General features: G+C 37.5%; 1 protein-coding gene across 7 annotated transcripts in view; it reads left to right on the top strand.

Annotated features, from left to right (window-relative positions):
- The window catches only part of KaiR1D (Kainate-type ionotropic glutamate receptor subunit 1D), a 1,117,017-nt gene that overhangs the window by 898,943 nt on the left and 199,391 nt on the right, over nucleotides 1-18,683 (top strand). For 6 of the 7 annotated variants that reach the window (XM_067143360.2, XM_067143363.2, XM_067143364.2 and 3 more), the window contains exons 6-8: nucleotides 8,037-8,178; nucleotides 9,984-10,145; nucleotides 14,591-14,614. In XM_067143360.2, coding sequence (XP_066999461.2) covers nucleotides 8,037-8,178; nucleotides 9,984-10,145; nucleotides 14,591-14,614 — 328 coding nt within the window. The remainder of the gene's footprint in view (nucleotides 1-8,036; nucleotides 8,179-9,983; nucleotides 10,146-14,590; nucleotides 14,615-18,683) is intronic. The other variant, XM_067143361.2, reaches the window with a different exon arrangement.

An 18,683-nucleotide genomic window follows, 5' to 3' on the forward strand; every position in this document is an offset into this window, starting at 1 on the left:
CCACTCAAACTTATCCGTCTACTACTGTCATTCCACACCATCTCACTACTGACAGCTCGGAACATACCACTTAGTCGAGCAGCTCGTCTCCTTTCCTAACTCTTCCCAGCCCGAACTTTGAAACATTGCAAATGAATAACTGTCAAGATAGCCCCCTTAATGAGCGTTGATGCCCGCCTTCCTGATGAAACTGGAAAGCAGTAGCGAGCTCGTAAGAAGCTAAGAAGAGATGGATATAGAATAAACGGGATTGATACGGAGAGAGCCTATATATTTGAAGACGGCAATGTATAAAAATGTGGAGATTGTTTTCTATCCCTTTCAATCCAGCTTCAGAAATAAACATAGCACTGCGACAGCTATACTACGAATAACAGACGATTTAAGACGTGCAATAGACCATCGGGATGTGACGGTTGCTGACATTATTAGATCTGTGTAGTGCCTTCGACACTGTCAACCCTTAGTTACTCCTGTAGAAGCTTCAAGAACTACATTTTAGTAGAGCGTTACTTCGGTTTTATCCTCCTATCTTTAAAATCGTCGGCAACCTGTGACAGAGGAAAATGTGAGTTCAGGATAGCTAAGTCCCTTGGTGTACCTCAGGGGTCGGTCCTCGGACCACTGTTATTTATCATCCAAATTAATGACATATCAAAAGCTCTTAAATTTTGCAAAATCCAACTGTATACAGACGATGTACAGATTTAGTACCATTCTAAACGGAGTGATATAGATACAGCAATTATTGGAATAAAATTCTGGCCTACATCATCTTAGTGACTATAGGCCTACAAATAAAAATAGTTTCAATTAATAAATCTGAATAAAACTGAAATTATTATTTATTATCTGTACCAGTAAAAACCTATATTCCCTCTACCTCAGTGAATAACTTAGGAATTGTTACGACTCAACAGGTCTCAACAGGTAATAAGCGGACGTAATAAAGTTCGCAAATATTCGCACCCAAAAAAAACGGTTCTGTAATGTATTCTCGGTTCGAATTAAAGTATAATTCACTCTCTGATCAACCAATATTTGACTACTGTTACAGAGTGTTGACTAATATAACCTACGACAGCAGCAGTAACAGGAACTGGAGCCTGAACAGCAGCCGTATCTTAAATCTGCGAGATAATGTTCGTGTATTATTACCTTATTATAAGGAATTATCGTGGCTTTGGGTGCAACAGCACTGTGAACTTCACATGTTATTACTTCTACACAAAATACTTTCCACTAATACTCGTTCACTTTTTCTTTCCTCTCGTTATAACATGATCAGAATAGATCTGACTCCTCTCTTACCATACCCGTAAACCACATTGCTATTTAAACCGCTCTTTCATGATCTCTGCGTATTACTGTTTACTGTACCTGCAAACATTAGGGACGTTCCCTCCTACCGCAAGTTTAAAGCGGCTGATGAGTATATCCCACTGACGTCCTGGATAATTGTTGAAGGAATGAATGAACGAATGCATGGAATGAATGAATGGATTTGTTACTTCATATAAGGGAACTTTTGTTAACATTTCGGGTTTTAGTATTATTTTTATTATTAACATTATTAATGTTGTTATTACTATCAATATTATGTCTGTTTGTAATTATATTTAGATGTATACTGTTCTAGTGGATGTGTAAGAGACGGTCTAGAGCCCGAACATCGCCTCAAATAAAAGCATTGTCTACCTATCTATCTTGTCCTTTTATGTTTTCATGTTTGTCCTTGCCTCCTCATTCTGCTGCTCCCTCTTCCCACACTGAATTGCCATTGTGTTCATCTTATGATGGATTCCATTTCATTTTCCTATCGCTTTATGTATGACTTACTTTGACACTTGCTGGGCTGAGTGGCTCAGACGGTTGAGGCGCTGGCCTTCTGACCCCAACTTGGCAGGTTCGATCCTAGTTCAGTCCGGTGGTATTTGAAGGTGCTCAAATACGTCAGCCTCGTATCGGTAGATTTAATGACACCTAAAAGAACTCCTGCGGGACTAAATTCCGGCATTTTGTATCGTTTGAAAATACAATGAGTTATAGAATAACAATGAAAGTTTGAGAACAATTGATTTGCAGGAGTAGTTACCTATTCTGAAGGAAATTTAGGGATATTGACGATTTGAAATATTTACGGAAATCAAAGATGAAGTCATGAAGTGTAAAGTATGGTGATATGACCTCAGCTCATGTAGTTTATTTTTGTCAATTTTGGCTAGATGACGGAGAAACCAATACTCTATTGGGTGACCTATTGCCTAATATAATTTATTTTGTCGGGTAAACCCCAATTTTATCCCCATCATCGTATTCCATGGAGAGTCGAATGAACATTTTCCCGCCTTTCAAAAATCCAATTTCCCCTTCCAGTATCGGATTTGAGGCCACAAATTTTGGATTTGGAAGCCGATACTCTACCTTGATTCAACACAGAGGAAACCAACTGACTGAGGATAAGAAAGCTGCGAGTGAAGAATGTCACTCTTGTCTTTTTTTTTTTCTTTTTTTTTTTTTTTTTTTAGATTCCAGTACAGTAGTAAAAAGTATAGACACAATATTATATATGCAGACTTAAGACCCATTCAGTATTTAGATCAGCGTCTTGCATCTTTGGTGCCTGCAATATATTATATCCTTTCGAATATCGATTTGCTTATTATCGGTAAAATTCACGTCAACCATTATGGAGTTGAAATCACTCGCTTTCCAAAAAGGAACAAACCAAAAAACGATATCATACATCCCTGTTTCCTGAAGACCTGATGTTCAAAAGGGTTGTAAACTTTTAACATCGTTCTCTTGTTTTTATATAAATGCTCGAAAGGTACGGAGGAGCATTTATTTATTTTAGTTAAAAAGCTTTCTTTTTTTTTTTTTTTTTTTTTTTTTTTTTTTTTTTTGCAAGTTGCTTTACGTCGCACCGACACAGATAAGTCTTATGGGAAGGAAGCGGCCGTGGCCTTAATTAAGATACAGCCCCAGCATTTGCCTGGTGTAAAAATGGGAAACCACGGAAAACCATCTTCAGGGTTGCCGACAGTGGGGTTCGAACCCACTATCTCCCGAATACTGAATACTGGCCGCACTTAGCGACTGCAACTATCCAGTTCGGTAAGTTAAAAAGCAAGCGATGGTAAGGTATGAAGTAATGTTATTCCCTGACAGTTCCTAGAAAATCTGCATTTGAATGGTGATAATTACGGTCATCTGTGCAGAACTTGCGTGACTAGAACGCTCTGAAGTCTCTGGAACGTAAAATTAGATTCTTCTTTAAGTTAATTTCTGATAGTATATTGTAGTTCATACTAAAAAGAAGACGAACGCACTTTGCGTCAGACGCGGAGAGATGAACGACGACAAACTACCACTTCTAGAAACTCTGTCCCCTCTGGGGGAGGTCCAACGAGGAAAGTTATAAAAAGTCAAACACAGTGGAGATCGCACACTTAATGAAATTTAATCCTTACTAGCGAAGTTTTATGTTGTTCTCGAAGTTCGAAGGCGTGGTCCCTAAGGAGTCATAGGAGTCAACAGGAATTTGCTCCAGTCTAGTTCACAGTGGTCGCTTGTCTTAAACTGCTGTGTGGCGCAGCTGTTTAGGCGAATCAAATTCTTGAACAGCCTTAAATGGTTGAATGCAAAACCAAACAAAAAAAGGCAGCCACTAGAATAAATTAACATTTAAGAATTCCTCTCAAGGGAATTTCCCAGTGTCTTCACGTCTCTTGAAGCCAAAAGCAGAAAATGGAACATAAAGCATATTAAAGTGTACCGTATACCATTATTATAATCATGATCAGTATCAGTTGTTTCCGTTAAATACAATCGCAGTAGTGTTTAAGAACCTTGATACAATCGTAACAATCAAGACTCTATGAACAAGATAACAACGGCCGGCCGGCGGAACAATTGTTCTGAAACACCACGTGCCTTTTGAATCTTTAAACGTAACGTTAGCTGGATGCGTGACTACTTAAGAATGGTGTAAGAGTGAAAAGGACCTACCCTCCCTATCTCAAAATATCTTATTATAATCATTTGACTTATACTGAACCGAGCGAGTTGGCTACACGGTGTGTGTTACGTAGCTGTGAGCTTGCATAGAAATAGTAGGTCTGAACGCTACTGCCGGCAACTCTGAAGATTGTCTTCTGTGGTTACCCTTTTCCACACCAGGCAAATGCTGGTACTGTACCTTAATTAAGACCACGGTCCTTGTCTTCACAGTCCTAGCTTTGTCCTGTCCCATCATCGCCATAAGAACTGCCTGTGTCGGTGTGACTTCAAGCAAATAGCAACAAAAAAAAAATTAATAACTTACATGGAAGTATAGACAAAGTTGTCAACTTCCAATTACTGGATAAGGTGCTGAGCTTTCCTTTTATGGATCGATAAAACTTGGCCTATGTTTTTAAGATCTTAAATGCAGTTAATATGTTATACACTATTTTCCACATGTGTAAATCGGTGATCATTAATCACTTTGATTATTATTCTCCCAAAGAGCAATTCATCTGTGAATAATTCATCAGAGCTCCATTTCTTTACTTTTTTTTTTTTTTTTTTTTTTTGCCTTACCATAAATTCTTCAGAACAACACATGTTACATCGATGATGGGTGTTCATCTACACTAATTGGTCCAGGTTCAATTCCCAGCTTTGACACTAGTGTAAGACTGACTTAAGGTACTGGAATGGGGTACATTCACCCTCAGATAACACAATTGAGAAGATAAAGAAATCATAGAAATGCTTTCCCAACATCAACTCCAGGTGTATACCAGGATGACTCCTGAGTTTTGTGCCTAGGGGTCTATCACAGGTAACAAAATGTGATATTCTAGTGTTGGTCCAACTGATTTCTTTCCCCTTAGCAAAAATGAAACAAGAAATGTGCTACAATTCTACAACCCGCAATTCATGCTTTTCTCTCATATATACGGTACTACTTTTGAATGTATGCATATACTCTTTCCCTTTAACAGATTACTTCTGCATTAGGGAAAATGGGGGTTTTGGCTGATCAAACTGTTTTATTTTGCAGCAATCTTCCAGTGAAAGTTTAGTAAAGTCAGTGTCCAGAAGAAACATTACCGTACAATATTCATTTTGTATTATAAGGGTAAGCCACTTACCTGAAACCAGAAATGCACAACTACACTATAAAGTATTCCAATGCAATTATATTCATTGAACAGATAAAGAAAGATATTACGACATGGTAGGATGCACTCCCGTATGTGACAGTCATCATCGCTCTGCTGATGGACTGGGTCCAGGTGTGAGAGTCACGAGTGACCAACATTGTAAACGACTGGAAAAGATCAGCTTTCTGCTAGTTTCAGTTTTAGTGCAAAAATCGGTTTCCGTTGCTTCCTTCCCCCAGCTCTTCTATCTCAACTCACCCACAGCTTGATGCTTGTTTGTGATACCAATATAAAAGGTCCGTTATTGGACATTATATATTTTCCAGCTAACTCATTCCTGGTTGCCAGCATTTCGCCCCCGTGTGCTAGGCTGGGCTCATCAGTTGGTACCTAGCACACCTACCAAGACGCTGGCTAGTGCATACCATGGAGGCCACTGCGTAAGCTAATTGTAGCCACTGGCAGTGCCAATGCACTATGAGAGACTTTGTCTCATCAAAAATTGATGCCTGCTTGGCTATCAGATGATATAGATATTGATTCCCGTAGGAAATCTGAATTATTTATTATTTGTTTGTGTTCAGAGAAGAGGCAGAACCCAGTATAGACATTAGTAGGCCCACAATTAGTGTTTCCCATCTGAAATATGTTAAGTTGAGCAGTAAAGAGGGGATCCTAATTTTACTCAATCTTGGACAATCATATTGACCTTAAAAACAAATTCCAATATTAATTGTATAAGGTGTTCAGTGAACCCATGAATACCAAGGATGAGCCATGCCTGGTAGCTAGCGTATAGTCCACACAGGCTTCTTTCCTGTTCTGCTCTCAGATAAATCAGTAATGTATACACCTGTACACACTAAGTACACAGGTATGTTGACTTAGATATCCAAGCACCTCATATGAAGAAATAGTGAAAATTAAATCCCCATTTGCTTTTGTGACAGATAGTACATTCTAGCAGTGGCATACATGACCCTCTAGATACTGAATGTGCCAGATTCAAGTAATGAATTTGAAAATAAGGACTCTTTCTACAAATTATCCTTCAAACATCATAATCACATATTACCGGTACTGTATTCTTAAGATATCAAGTGAGAACCGTTTTTGCAAAACTCACTTTATATTTTAAAAATGAGAGAAATCAGATTTTTGAAATTAGCAAGCAATTTAACATGTTTTAAGAGTGTTACAAGATATATCAGCCTTTCTTACAGTTTATCAATAATGTGAGATTGAAAAATGACTTTCTTTTTCAAAATTAATTTTATGCACAAAAGAAAACTGCAACCTGAACCCTATTTTAACTCCATCCAGCAAGTAGAGCACTTTTTGACTCTTTTACATCAATTCTGAGGTCTCCTCCTAGTCATACGTTCTCTTCAAGCTCCCATGCTTCGTGGTCTTCAGTTGCGAAGAGTACATCTTTGTAAAAACATGCAGCATCACGAAGAATTACTAATGAAACACATCAGCTTTTGAACATCCTTCTTTTCTGGACATACACGGTTTGAATGAAGAATGCGTTTTCTTTAGTACATCATAACATATTTCAGATCTAGTGAAAAATGTGGTTTACACAGGAATTGCACCTTACCATTTCTTTGACTATATGCTGTATTATTGCCCAAATAAGCCATACACTAAATAAAAAATAAACTACTGCCCAAATACCCATCAGTTTGAAAGGCTTTGTAGCCTTAAGGATCTTTTCAATCCTGCCAAACACACAATCTGGTGGCATGAAACTATGTTTGCAAATGGGGAAATAGTGTGTCAGTTCTATGAATACTTCAGTTTGCTCCATGAAATGTGTCAGCATACACAGTACAATTATAGAAATCTTATTCTGGCTGGTGCATGAGTCTGAATCTTGAGTTTCAATTTCTCTCTGCCAAGGTCTTTTGAACTTCCTTCCAGATGTAGCAGAAAATGTTGAAATGCAGTCACAATTCCATTTGCACCTCTCCCAGCTTCTGTTTCATACCACGTGGAGTGAAATATCTTATCACTGGCTTGATATATTTTCATGAATCATAGCAATCAAGTTATAGAACCATACCTACCTTATGTACGAGTAGTACACTTGGCCAACAGATAACTTTGGCAAAGGTTGATTTTCTTGCATGTCAAAAGTAACTTAATACAGTCATCAAAGTAAGTGTTCATGACAGTGTAGAATTCCTTTGCACAGGCTTTATTCAACTGCAGACTTGTTTTACATAATTCCTGACATTCTTCAGATTCTACGTTCTTCAACATCACTTCAAGCTCTTTGCAGGTAACATTGTGTGGGTTACCAAAGCCAAGATTAAAGTCCTTGAAGAATACTGTCTTAAATTTAGATAGAGAACAACCTTTCTCACCTACCTGATTTTGTTCTTGACAAAAGTTCCCCCACATTATCCGTACATTCAGTGTTAGTGGTAAGTAATCTATCATATAAAACCAAGAGAACACAATGTTCTATTGAACTAAAGAAACTATACAATATTGAAGTAGGCCTGGGTACATAGCAGACTATCAAAAGAAGATACTAGCTGCAAGTTGCTTACAAAAGTATCCTTATCTGAAACTGAGAGTCTTGCAATAGCTCCCTACGTGGATCAGTGGTAGAGTGTCAGACTCCAGATCCCAAGATACCCGAAAGAGGTACATACACATGATTTAAAGTGATTTGATAGAATCTGAGGATGTTCTTAAAGAACAAAACATAGGTACCACTCTTGGTTTATTAGTGTATGTTTCTTTTACAAGTATATTATGTGTGCTATAATTGTATTTTCAACAGACTGAAAAGCTTTAAAGTTATAAGTTATGAATAATCATACTAACAACAAGTTAATTTTTTTCTTTTTTTTTTTTTTTTTTTTACAGACCATTGCTGAAGCAGATCAAAAATTCTGCAGAATCTCATATAGTTCTTGACTGCTCCACAACTAGAATCTATGATGTACTGAAACAGGCCCAGCAGATTGGTATGATGAGCGACTACCATAGCTACCTCATCACTTCTCTGGTAGGAAATCTTCCAAGTATTATCATATTATTACTTTCTTGGAGTTTAAAGAAAAGAAAAAATGCAATATTATCAAGAAGAAAAGTAGTATTATCTTTATCATTTCCTGTTGTTGTTGTTGTTGTTGTTGTTGTTGTTGTTGTTGTTCCTTAGCCATTGCATCACTGGCAGTCTACATTGTGACTTGAGTGCTGGTGCCTAGTCTCACAGACCCATTATTCTAAATTACAACCAACAAACAGTTTGAATTATGTTAATACTTTAAGTGCTTTATAATGTGTGATATCTGAAGCCATCTCTTCTCAGTTTTGACTCAGTTAATTTATAACTGTTAGGTTCTTCAGTATGCCAAAATTAATTTTGAATAAGTAAATTTATAAACTACTTAAAAAGGAAAACATAAGGTATCAGAATTACAATGTGCCTGAAAAAATACACATACAGTTTTCATATAGAACTTGACTGCTCCAACAGTAGCATCTATGTACTGAAACAGGCCCGGAAGATTGGTATGATGAGCAGCTACCATTGCTATCACTTCTCTTTTTCAGGTATAATTCTGTCATCATACATTTTCTTTTTCGGGCAATTTATAAATATATTTATTCAAAATTTCAGCAGACTAAAAAACAGATTTATCTCAGTTTGTTCCATGTGATTTCTGACAAAAGAGTAGCGTTACAAAAATGTTGCAAAGTTTGGGCTGGGAAGACTTGGGAGAAAGGAGACGAGCTGCTCGACTAAGTGGTATGTAATACCATAATACCATATAGTTGGTCCGTTATTCGACATTATAAATTTTTCAGGTTCGCTATGGGAATCTACATCTTTAACATAAGTGGTATGTTCCAAACTGTCAGTGGAGAGATGGTGTGGAATGACATTAGAAGACAAATAAGTTTCAGTGGTGTCCTTAAAAATAGGAAAGATCATAATATGAAGAAAAGTTGGAATTCAGCAGGAAAAATTGGGGCAAACATTCATTTATAGGGAGAGGAGTCAGGGACTGGAATAAACTACCAAGGGAGATGTTCAATAAATTTCCAATTTCTTTGCAGTCATTTAAGAAAAGGCTAGGAAAACAACAGATAGGAAATCTGCCACATGGGCGACTGACCTAAATGCAGATCAGTAGTGATTGATTGATTGATTGATTGATTGATTGATTGATTGATTGATTGATTGATTGATTGATTGATTGATTGATTGATTGATTGATTGATTGATTGATTGATTGATTGATTGATTGATTGATTGATTGAACCAAAAATCATGATCATCACTATCACCTTGGTGGCACCTGTACTATGTACTGAAGCAATTTAGGTATTTGTGATAGCTGAGTGCCATAGTCGCTGGCTTATCACCAAGGTGGCTGTGGTTTGAGTCCCAGCCAATGCATGTGGAAGTTTTTGATATGAAATTCTGTGACTATGATAATGATATAAACTATCACATAAAACTATTAGCTTGCTTTTATTCATGAAATGTTGGTCTGTATAAGTGCTACCAACATTAAACAGCAAAGGATTCAGTTTTCAAATTCCATATACACTAACCCAGTCAAAGGACTCATAGCCAAGTGTCTGCACATTAGATCACACATTTTCAATGTCACTTCCAATTTAAATAAAACTTTATATAATAATTATGGTATTCATCATAAACATCAAAATGATCTTACTTTCAAATAATTAACACAATGCTGATTTTTTAAAAGCCTAAGACCAAATGCAGAAATCATAAAGAAGAATAGCGGTACCAATAATGACTAATTCATCCAATTTTCAATTTTATCATTTTAGGATCTTCACAGTGTAGACTTAGAGGAGTTCAAGTATGGTGGTACTAACATCACAGCATTCCGTCTAGTAGACCCGGAGAAGCCTGAGGTGCAGAAAGTAGTACGTGACTGGATGTATGGAGAAGCTCGATATGGCCGCAAACCTGAACAGGGAAATTCAAGGGTAACACATTCATTTTCTTTGATTTCTTAAGACTAACAATTAAACTGGTATATTACAGTTCTTGTCCTACAAGATTCTGCATTAAAAAATTGAATTGCCCATGTGAAGTAATTTCTTCTCTAAAATGTATGGGACTTTTTAATAATTAAGGAACTAATTGAATAGAATCAAAATAGAAATGCAGCAAAAGGTTCTTTTAAGTTTTGGAGAAAGAATAGCCTTAAAAATCGTAGGGCAGATATTTGATGTTTTAAAAGTAATGGATAATAATTTGAAATTCTGGTCTAGGTATTACAGAGATCCAGTATGTCAATGAGAGGATTATGAAGGCAATAGTTCACCTTCGGAAAGAGAAGCTGACACTGATGCAAGTGTATGCCCCTCAGACGGGTTGCAGTCAAGATGAGAAGAATAAGTTTCTTGAAGACCTAGAAGAGTTCATCAGTGAAGAGAGGGCAATCATCATTGGGGACCTCAACGCACGGCTCGGGACGGACAGGAATGGCTATGAGAAGGTGATGGGACCACATGGCTATGGGAGAAGGAATTCAGAAGGGGAACATCTCCTAGACTTCTGCATAAGAAACTGTTTGGTAGTAAAAAACAGCTGGTTCAACAAAAGAGTTAGTCACAAGATTACCCGTTACAGCTGGGATGGAAAGAGCAAGACGGTCATTGACTATGTTATTACAGATAAAAAAAGAAGACTTATGACTGATGTTAAGGTGATTCCAAGTGAGAACCTCAATAGCAACCAGTAGCAGATATGAAAGACATTAATGTACCAAAGATAACAAGCAGGAAATTACCTAAGAATAAGGTGTGGGAACTACAACAGGTTGGAGAAAGGACCGACTATCAGGACTTTATGAGAGGACAACTGCCTACGGAAAAAGTGGAGAGCGGTGAGGTAGAGTGGACAAGATTTAAAAACACCTTGATAAAAGAAGCAATAGAGGTTTGCGGGAAGACAAGTACAAGAGTAAGGGAAAAGGAGACACCCCAGTGGAATGAAAGAGTATGATCCTCAATAAAGGAAAGGAACATAGCACAAAAAGAACGAGATAGAGAGAAATCCAAACCACAACAGGTAAGGGATGAGGGGAAGATCAGAGACATCGAGCAAGTTTACTGGGACAAGAAATTGAGAGTTAAAAGAGTACTAGAAGAGGAGAAGATAAAGTGCTGGGAGAAATTTGCTCAAAAACTGAAGGAAGACAGCAGAGGCAATATGAAACCATGGTTCACAGTGATCAAAAACAAAAGGAATTCAGTTGAAACCATCAAAGCAATTGAGGATCCTAATGGAAACCAGGCCAGGAAAGAGAACATCAGGGAGGTTCAGAGGAATCATTTTGATTACCTATTGAACAGGACAGAAGCAGATCAGAGAACAAAAGAACCAGCTGTTGAAACCTGCACAGAGGAACCTCCCATTACATGGACAGAAACAGAAGCAGCCCCCTAAGAAGATGCCACAAGGGAAATCCCCAGGAATCGATGAAGTCAGCACGGACAGCAGGAGTCCAGGGTTTACAGTGGCTACACAGAATGCTCAGTGCAGTTTGGAAAGATGGCAAGATATCTACTGATTAAAGCCAAGGTGTCATTATCCCCCTGTTTAAGAAAGGAAATCACTGAAAATGCGCCAACTACCGGGGAATAATATTCCTTTGTCATGGGCTTTTCTTGAGAAAATCTTAGAGAGCAGATTGCGAGTCATCTTAGAACCACAATTTGAAGAGGAACAGTATGGCTTCAGGCCTAACAGGTGCACAACAGACCTAATCTTCAGTGTCCATATGTTAATGGAAAAATATTTGAAAACAGGCAAAGATCTGTTTATGGTTTTCCTTGACATTGAAAATGCATATGACAGCATTGCAAGAGAGAAGATATGGGAATGCCTGAGAAAAAGAAATGTGCCAGAGGGACTGGTGAGGGAAGTTCAGATGCTGCATGAGAACTGTACCAGTTGTGTCCGATTAGGTGATGGACATTCATCCTGGTTCAAGACCGAAAGTGGAGTCCAGCAATCCCCATTATTGTTTATCAACATCATGGATGACATAATGAAGAACATCAAGAAAACCTCTGGTGATCTAAGTACAATGGCCTTCGCTGATGATGTTATGATCTGGGGAGAAACTGAGGAAGAAGTACAGTCGAGACTCAATGCATGGAAGGTTAAGTTCCAGGAGTTCAATTTCAAGATAATCAAACTCAAAACAGTAGTGATGGCAATAAACAGAGAGGGACGACCAGCAAACATCATGCTAGGAAACCATCCTCTAGAAAGTGTGGAAAGCTTTACATACCTCAGCAGTGTAATATCTCAAAATACACTAGACACAAAGGAGGTGGCAAGCAGAGTGCAAAAGAGCTCTCACTTTTACCAACAAGTACGAACACTCCTCTGGGATCCCAAAGTACCAACAAAATCAAAACTGGTGACGTTCAGTCAGTACTTCATACTAATCTCAACCTATGGTATTGAAGCCTGCACCCTCACTAAGAAAGACTCACCAACGTTGCAGGCATCCGAGATGAAGTTCCTTAGGTCCACAATTCATAAAACCAAACTGGACAAGTTAAGGAATTATGTAGTTAGGAAGGAAGCTAGGATTGTTACACCATTGTTAGATCGGGTCAGCATGTCCAGACTGAGGTGGTTTGGGCATGTAATGAGGATGGAGCTAACAAGGACAGCATATGTTAACTTGGAGAGACATGTGGCAGGGAAACAGGTGGGAAGACCAAGAACCCACTGGATGGAAATTGTAAAGATGGACATTGCAGATCGGGGAAGGACACTGGAGGACGTCATTAACAGTAGAACATATCTTAATAAGACAGAATGGAAGAAGCTCACCAATAGTGCCCAGGGAACTGGAACTGTACAATGATGATCATGATGATGGTGGTGGTGGTGGTGGTGGTGGTGGTGGTGGTGGTGGTGTAGATTTTCACACCCAACATAAACTGACAAATTTTTATCTTATTCTGAGATATTAGGCTGATACTAGTGCCACTACCTATTATAAAAGTTTGAGCACCCACCCAGTTTGAGTCATTTCATTTTTACAGGAGCTAGTGCATAATTTTAATATATTAATAAATTCAACACAGCCTGATATCTCAAAAGAAGACCAAAATTTGTCAATAATTTTAAAGTTTTCTAAAAATGAGAAAGAGATCAGTAAATATGGTTCCTGTGAAATTGTTTAAAAACATTGCACATATGTAGTGTAGGTCAATTGCATCAGGGTTGAGATACATTGCCAAGATTTTTGTTTATGTGTATACCTATTGTATCCTTTCCTCCTCTATTAAATCAGAGATGAAAGGCATTTTTCTAATATTCTAACATAGTAATTTGAATTACTTCATGTTCTATGTTGAAGGTTAGTTACACATGGGAGAATATCATATAAAACTTTCCAAAAATAAGATGGATTTATTTTTTCTTCAATTGAAGTAGAATGATAGAGTGCCAATGAACAATGAATCATCCTCTGGCACAACACACTTTATACACAGCTCGCAGATTTGGTAGAATCATAGTTTTAATTTTTATGTGATACTGAAACAGTCTAAAATATTAATCCAATTACAATTTCAAATAGAAACAAAATAATAAAACCATGTCACTACAGCTCTGATGGGTCTTGGGCTACCAAACAACCATTTCCCAGCCCAAAAGCCTGCAGATTACAAGATGATTCATGGTCACTGCGACAAATCCTCCTGGCCATTATTCTTGGCTTTCTCAAACAGGCTTGCTATCTCACCATCAGATAGTTCCTCAATTGTTCTCACGTAGGCTGAGTGAACCTCATCCAGGTAAAAATCCCTGACCTGGCCAGGAATCTGTGAGTAAGAAGCAGGCTAGCTACTCTTAGACCACAGTGTCAGCAATCAGAATTTCAAACCATTAACAATTCATTTTTCTATTTATTAGTTCAGTTGGTGAGAGATTTTTCTATTTGTTCCATCTAGCTATGTTCCTGAGCTTCAGAGAAATAATCATGTAAAATGCAATTCAAAAACAAGCTCAAATTAAAGTGAAAATTACTGAGGGAATTTAAAATCAGCATCTAGTTCTAAGTCTATTAATTTTTTTTTTTCACTGGGCAAGTTAGCCATGTGGTTAGGGGCGCACGGCTGTGAGTTTGCATCTGGGAGATAGTGGGTTCGAACCCCACTGTCGGCAGCCCTGAAGATGGTTTTCCGTGGTTTCCCATTTTCACACCAGGCTGTACCTTAATTAAGGCCATGGCCACTTCCTTGCCACTCCTAGGTCTTTACCATCCCATCATCACCATAAGACCTATCTGTGTCAGTGTGATGTAAAACAAAATGTGAAAAAAAAATTCTTTTAGTATTTCAGTCTTTTAATTATGCTTTCCTCTTTCTTTTTCATATTCCAATTTGCTTCCGGACAGAAGGAAAACCTCACTTTCATTAAAGTAAGTACTTTGCATGTGTTGTATTCAGAACAATATTTATTTTTTCCAATTTCTTAAGAGTAGCAACAGAGTAATATAAATCATCATACTAACATATCCAAGAACAGCGACCATGCAGCAGAAGTGAGAAAACATTATCTTAGGGAGAAGATTGGCTAAAATAGTGTGCTAAACAAGGGATTTTATTCATAGTTCATAAAAGAGAATTGTCCGTGGAGACATATTTTGCCTGAGTAGTCGAGCGCTGGCCTTATGAGCTCAGGTTCTTAGGTTCTATCCCAGTTCAGTGTGATGGTATTTGAAGGTGCTGAAATAAGCCAGCCACATGTCAGAAGATTTATTGGCACATTAAAAGAACTCCTGAGGGACAAAATTCCAGTACCTCTGCATCTCTGAAAACAATGAAAATAATTACTGGGTTATAAAACCAGAAACATTATTATTATTATTATTATTATTATTATTATTATTATTATTATTATTATTATTATTATTATTATTATTATTATTATTATTATTATTATTATTATTATTATTAATTGTATTTGAAACATAGTGAAGAGACATACAGCATGTTACATTCTGACTTTTGAAATATACATACCTTGGAAAGTGTGTTATGAATCAAGAACTAGGAAAGAAATGTTTTAAGAAATCAAGTTGTAAATCTGGCTATCATCATTTCAAAGTGCAATTTAACTAGGACAGCTAATTCTGAATTTCTATTCTTGTACTTTCCTTCTTATTAAAAATGTCAGTCCTTTTCAGTTCCTTCTCTGCTCTGTTTCTCCACTTTATCCTCTGCCTTCCTCTAGATTTCTTCCCTTTAATAGGAAATTTCCGTGCTTTTTAATACACTCTCTTCATCTGATAACATCTTATACCTGTAGGTACTATTTTAACTTTTATTATGATTTCAAGAGTAATTGCCTCTCCCACTCTCTTCCTTATGTCTTCGTTTAGAGAAATACTCTAAAATCTCCTCTGCATTCTCTTCCCTATCCTCTCTTAAAGAGCTTCCTATTTCTTACATAGGATACATGTTTCTGACTGGACTCGCAATAATCATATACACTTTTACTTTTAACATTAAAAGGTATCCTTCTATCACCTATTACTCCAGACACTTCTCTGCATTTGTTCCAGACAGCTTTTTACTTTTACTTTCACTTCAGTCATCAAAATTCAATCTAAATTTATCTACTTCAGTCGACTTCATTCCCTTGGTGTCCACAATATTTTTCCTGCCTACTTGCTGCTGACCATCACTTCTGTTGTTTTTTGTATTTATATAAAGGTCTTTCTTCTTGTTACAGTCAGACTCTATGTTGAAGGTCTCCTTTGCTCTCTGCAAAGAGGAGTTCCCATCTACTAATTCTCTAATTTTCTAACCAATGACATCAGCTCAATAGGCCATGAAGATCACGTGCAGCAGAAATGAATGCTTTTTAACACCTTTATTTGTGACTAGCTGTAGTACCCGGCGTTGCCTGGATAGTTTCTGAATATTTACCTTTTAAGATTTGCATTACCAGTTAGTTATGTGTGAAGCAAATTTTTACAGAATTCCTTCTTGACTTGCAGATTGATATATTATGATCTATTATGTAGTTTTAGAATTATTTAGATGTGTTTGATTTCAAGTTTTAAATTATTTAATTTTCGAGTAAAACTTCGTCCTTATGGAAGCTCAAATCGACTGGGAAGTATTTTATCCTGTCAAAAATGAATAAGTGATAACTATATGTATTTAGCCGTCGCACTATAGATACGATATACAGGATTTCAACTGTCAATGAGACTGCCCCCTTTTGCTCCCCACCCCTAAGAGATAAAAAGTCTGGATTGTCACCATTCATCTCAGTGACCCCAAAAATTGTAGATTCGACACCGTTTTCGGTTATTTTTATATCTCACTCCCCTCTCACCCTCACCCCAAAGGGGGCTGAACATGAACTTTAAAAAATTTGTAACTATTCATTTCAGCGACCACAAAAACTATGGATTGGATACTATTCTAGATTATTTTTATACCACCCCCCTCGCCTCCTGCCCATAAGAGTGCTAGGGGTGTCTTACCACCACTTGGTTTGTCTCCTGATACTAATTGATAAGTGTACCAAGTTTGGTGAAATTGTTCCAGTGGTTTAGGAGCTGATGTTGTCATTTACACACCCACACACACACACACACACCCACGCACACACATACATCCATTTTTATATATAGTAAGAAGATGAAAATAAGATTTTTATATACACTAGAGCCCCGTTAATCCAAACCTCGCTAATCCGAAAGTCCAATTAATCCGAATTGAAATATTCAATTTTTTTTTTTTAATTCCTTATTGAAATGAAATAACATATTATAGAATGAAGATTTACTTGCATTTTATCAGTCATATTTTACTAAAATAACCTAATGTAAACATAATTACACATCACAAACCATCAATCACTGGTCGTTTATCTTCATAAAATCTGTTAGTTTCTTTTGCCGTAGTGATTGGAACCTACTCGAAGATGCAGTGTTAAACCAGCATCTCATAAACATCACATCAGTGGGCGTAGCAGCGGAATGTTGGTCGACGTAGCGTACGACAAGTTCTAAGGCGGCCGCGGCATCTGAATGTGACACTAGTTGTTCACTGTGGTCTTCTTCATCGTCACTCTGGTCCTCATCAACTCCAGATTCTTTCTCCACCATAGCTACAATTTCTTGGTCTGTTTATAATTGATGACAGTCAGCTTCCATCCACTCGCTAATGTCATTTTTATTGTCGTTTTCTCCTCTACGAGTTCTTAACTACCCTACTGTAATTTTATACAGTCTTTTATTAATGTAACTGCTAAAGAATGGACATTTCAAATTACAGTATGTACTGAACTGTATTGTAGAAACTATTTTACTCAGACAGTTGAGGGTTGACCTTCTGACCCCAACTTGGCAGCTTCGATCCTGGCTCAGTTCGGTGGTGTTTGAAGTTGCTCAAATACATCAGCCTCGTGTAAGTAGATTTACTGACATGTAAAAGAACTTCTGCGGGAGAAAATCCCGGGGTCTAAGCGTCTCTGGAAACCGTAAAAGTAGTTTGTGGGACGTAAGAACAATAACATTATTATTAGAAAATATTTTCCAGTTAATCCGAAAATTTTGTAATCCGAACAGACTCTGGTCCCAATTAGTTCGGATTAACGAGACTCTACTGTATAGTTTTTTGATTATTTTTGTATCTCACCCCCTTCGCCCCCCCACTTGGACTTGTAAAAAATCCGGAGTATTATTATTTATCTCAGAGACCCTGAAATCTATGGATTCAAAACTGTTTTTAATTATTTCCATATCTCACCCCTTCCCCCTTCACTCCCCACGTAAATGGGGGCTGAACTTGGACTTTTAAAAATTCTGGAGTATTACTTTTCAACTCAGCGACCCCGAAAACTATGAATTCAACACTATTCTCGATTATTTTTATAACTAACCCCCCTGACCCCCCCTCCCTTAAGGGAGCTAGGGATGGCTTACCCCCATAGTGCTCGTCTCCCAATAGTAAGTAATACGTATACCAAGTTTGGTTGAAATTGCTCCAGTGGTTTAGGAGGAGATGTGTCATTTACATACACACACATCTATTTTTATATATACAGTAGTAAGATTTTTATACTTCACCCCCTTCCCATCCCTGCCCAAAAGGAGTCCTATGAGTGCCTTACACAACAGTATATATTTTTTCCAGATAGTAAGTCTTATGTTTACCAATTTTGGTTGGCAGCTATGCCCAAACATACATGCATAATCTCGCTGCTCTAGAATCCTAGAGCTGACGTTGCCATGGTTATGGCAGTTCATTTCTTTTATCCGATTCCTAGAGCAGGGGTAGTGTGGTGCCAATATCTCCATAACAGTTGGTTTTATGGCCTTAAAACATGGTTTTTGGGTCTGTAGGTCTTACCAAGTTTTGTTCTCTGCGTCAAGAGGATTAAATTGAGCTTTGTATCGTCCTAATACGACAAATTTGATATTTTGCCTATATTAGCCTATTATTTTTATATCTCCTCTGCCCCCCCAT

This window comes from Anabrus simplex, chromosome 3, assembly GCF_040414725.1.
Source record: "Anabrus simplex isolate iqAnaSimp1 chromosome 3, ASM4041472v1, whole genome shotgun sequence".
Lineage (NCBI taxonomy): Eukaryota > Metazoa > Arthropoda > Insecta > Orthoptera > Tettigoniidae > Anabrus > Anabrus simplex.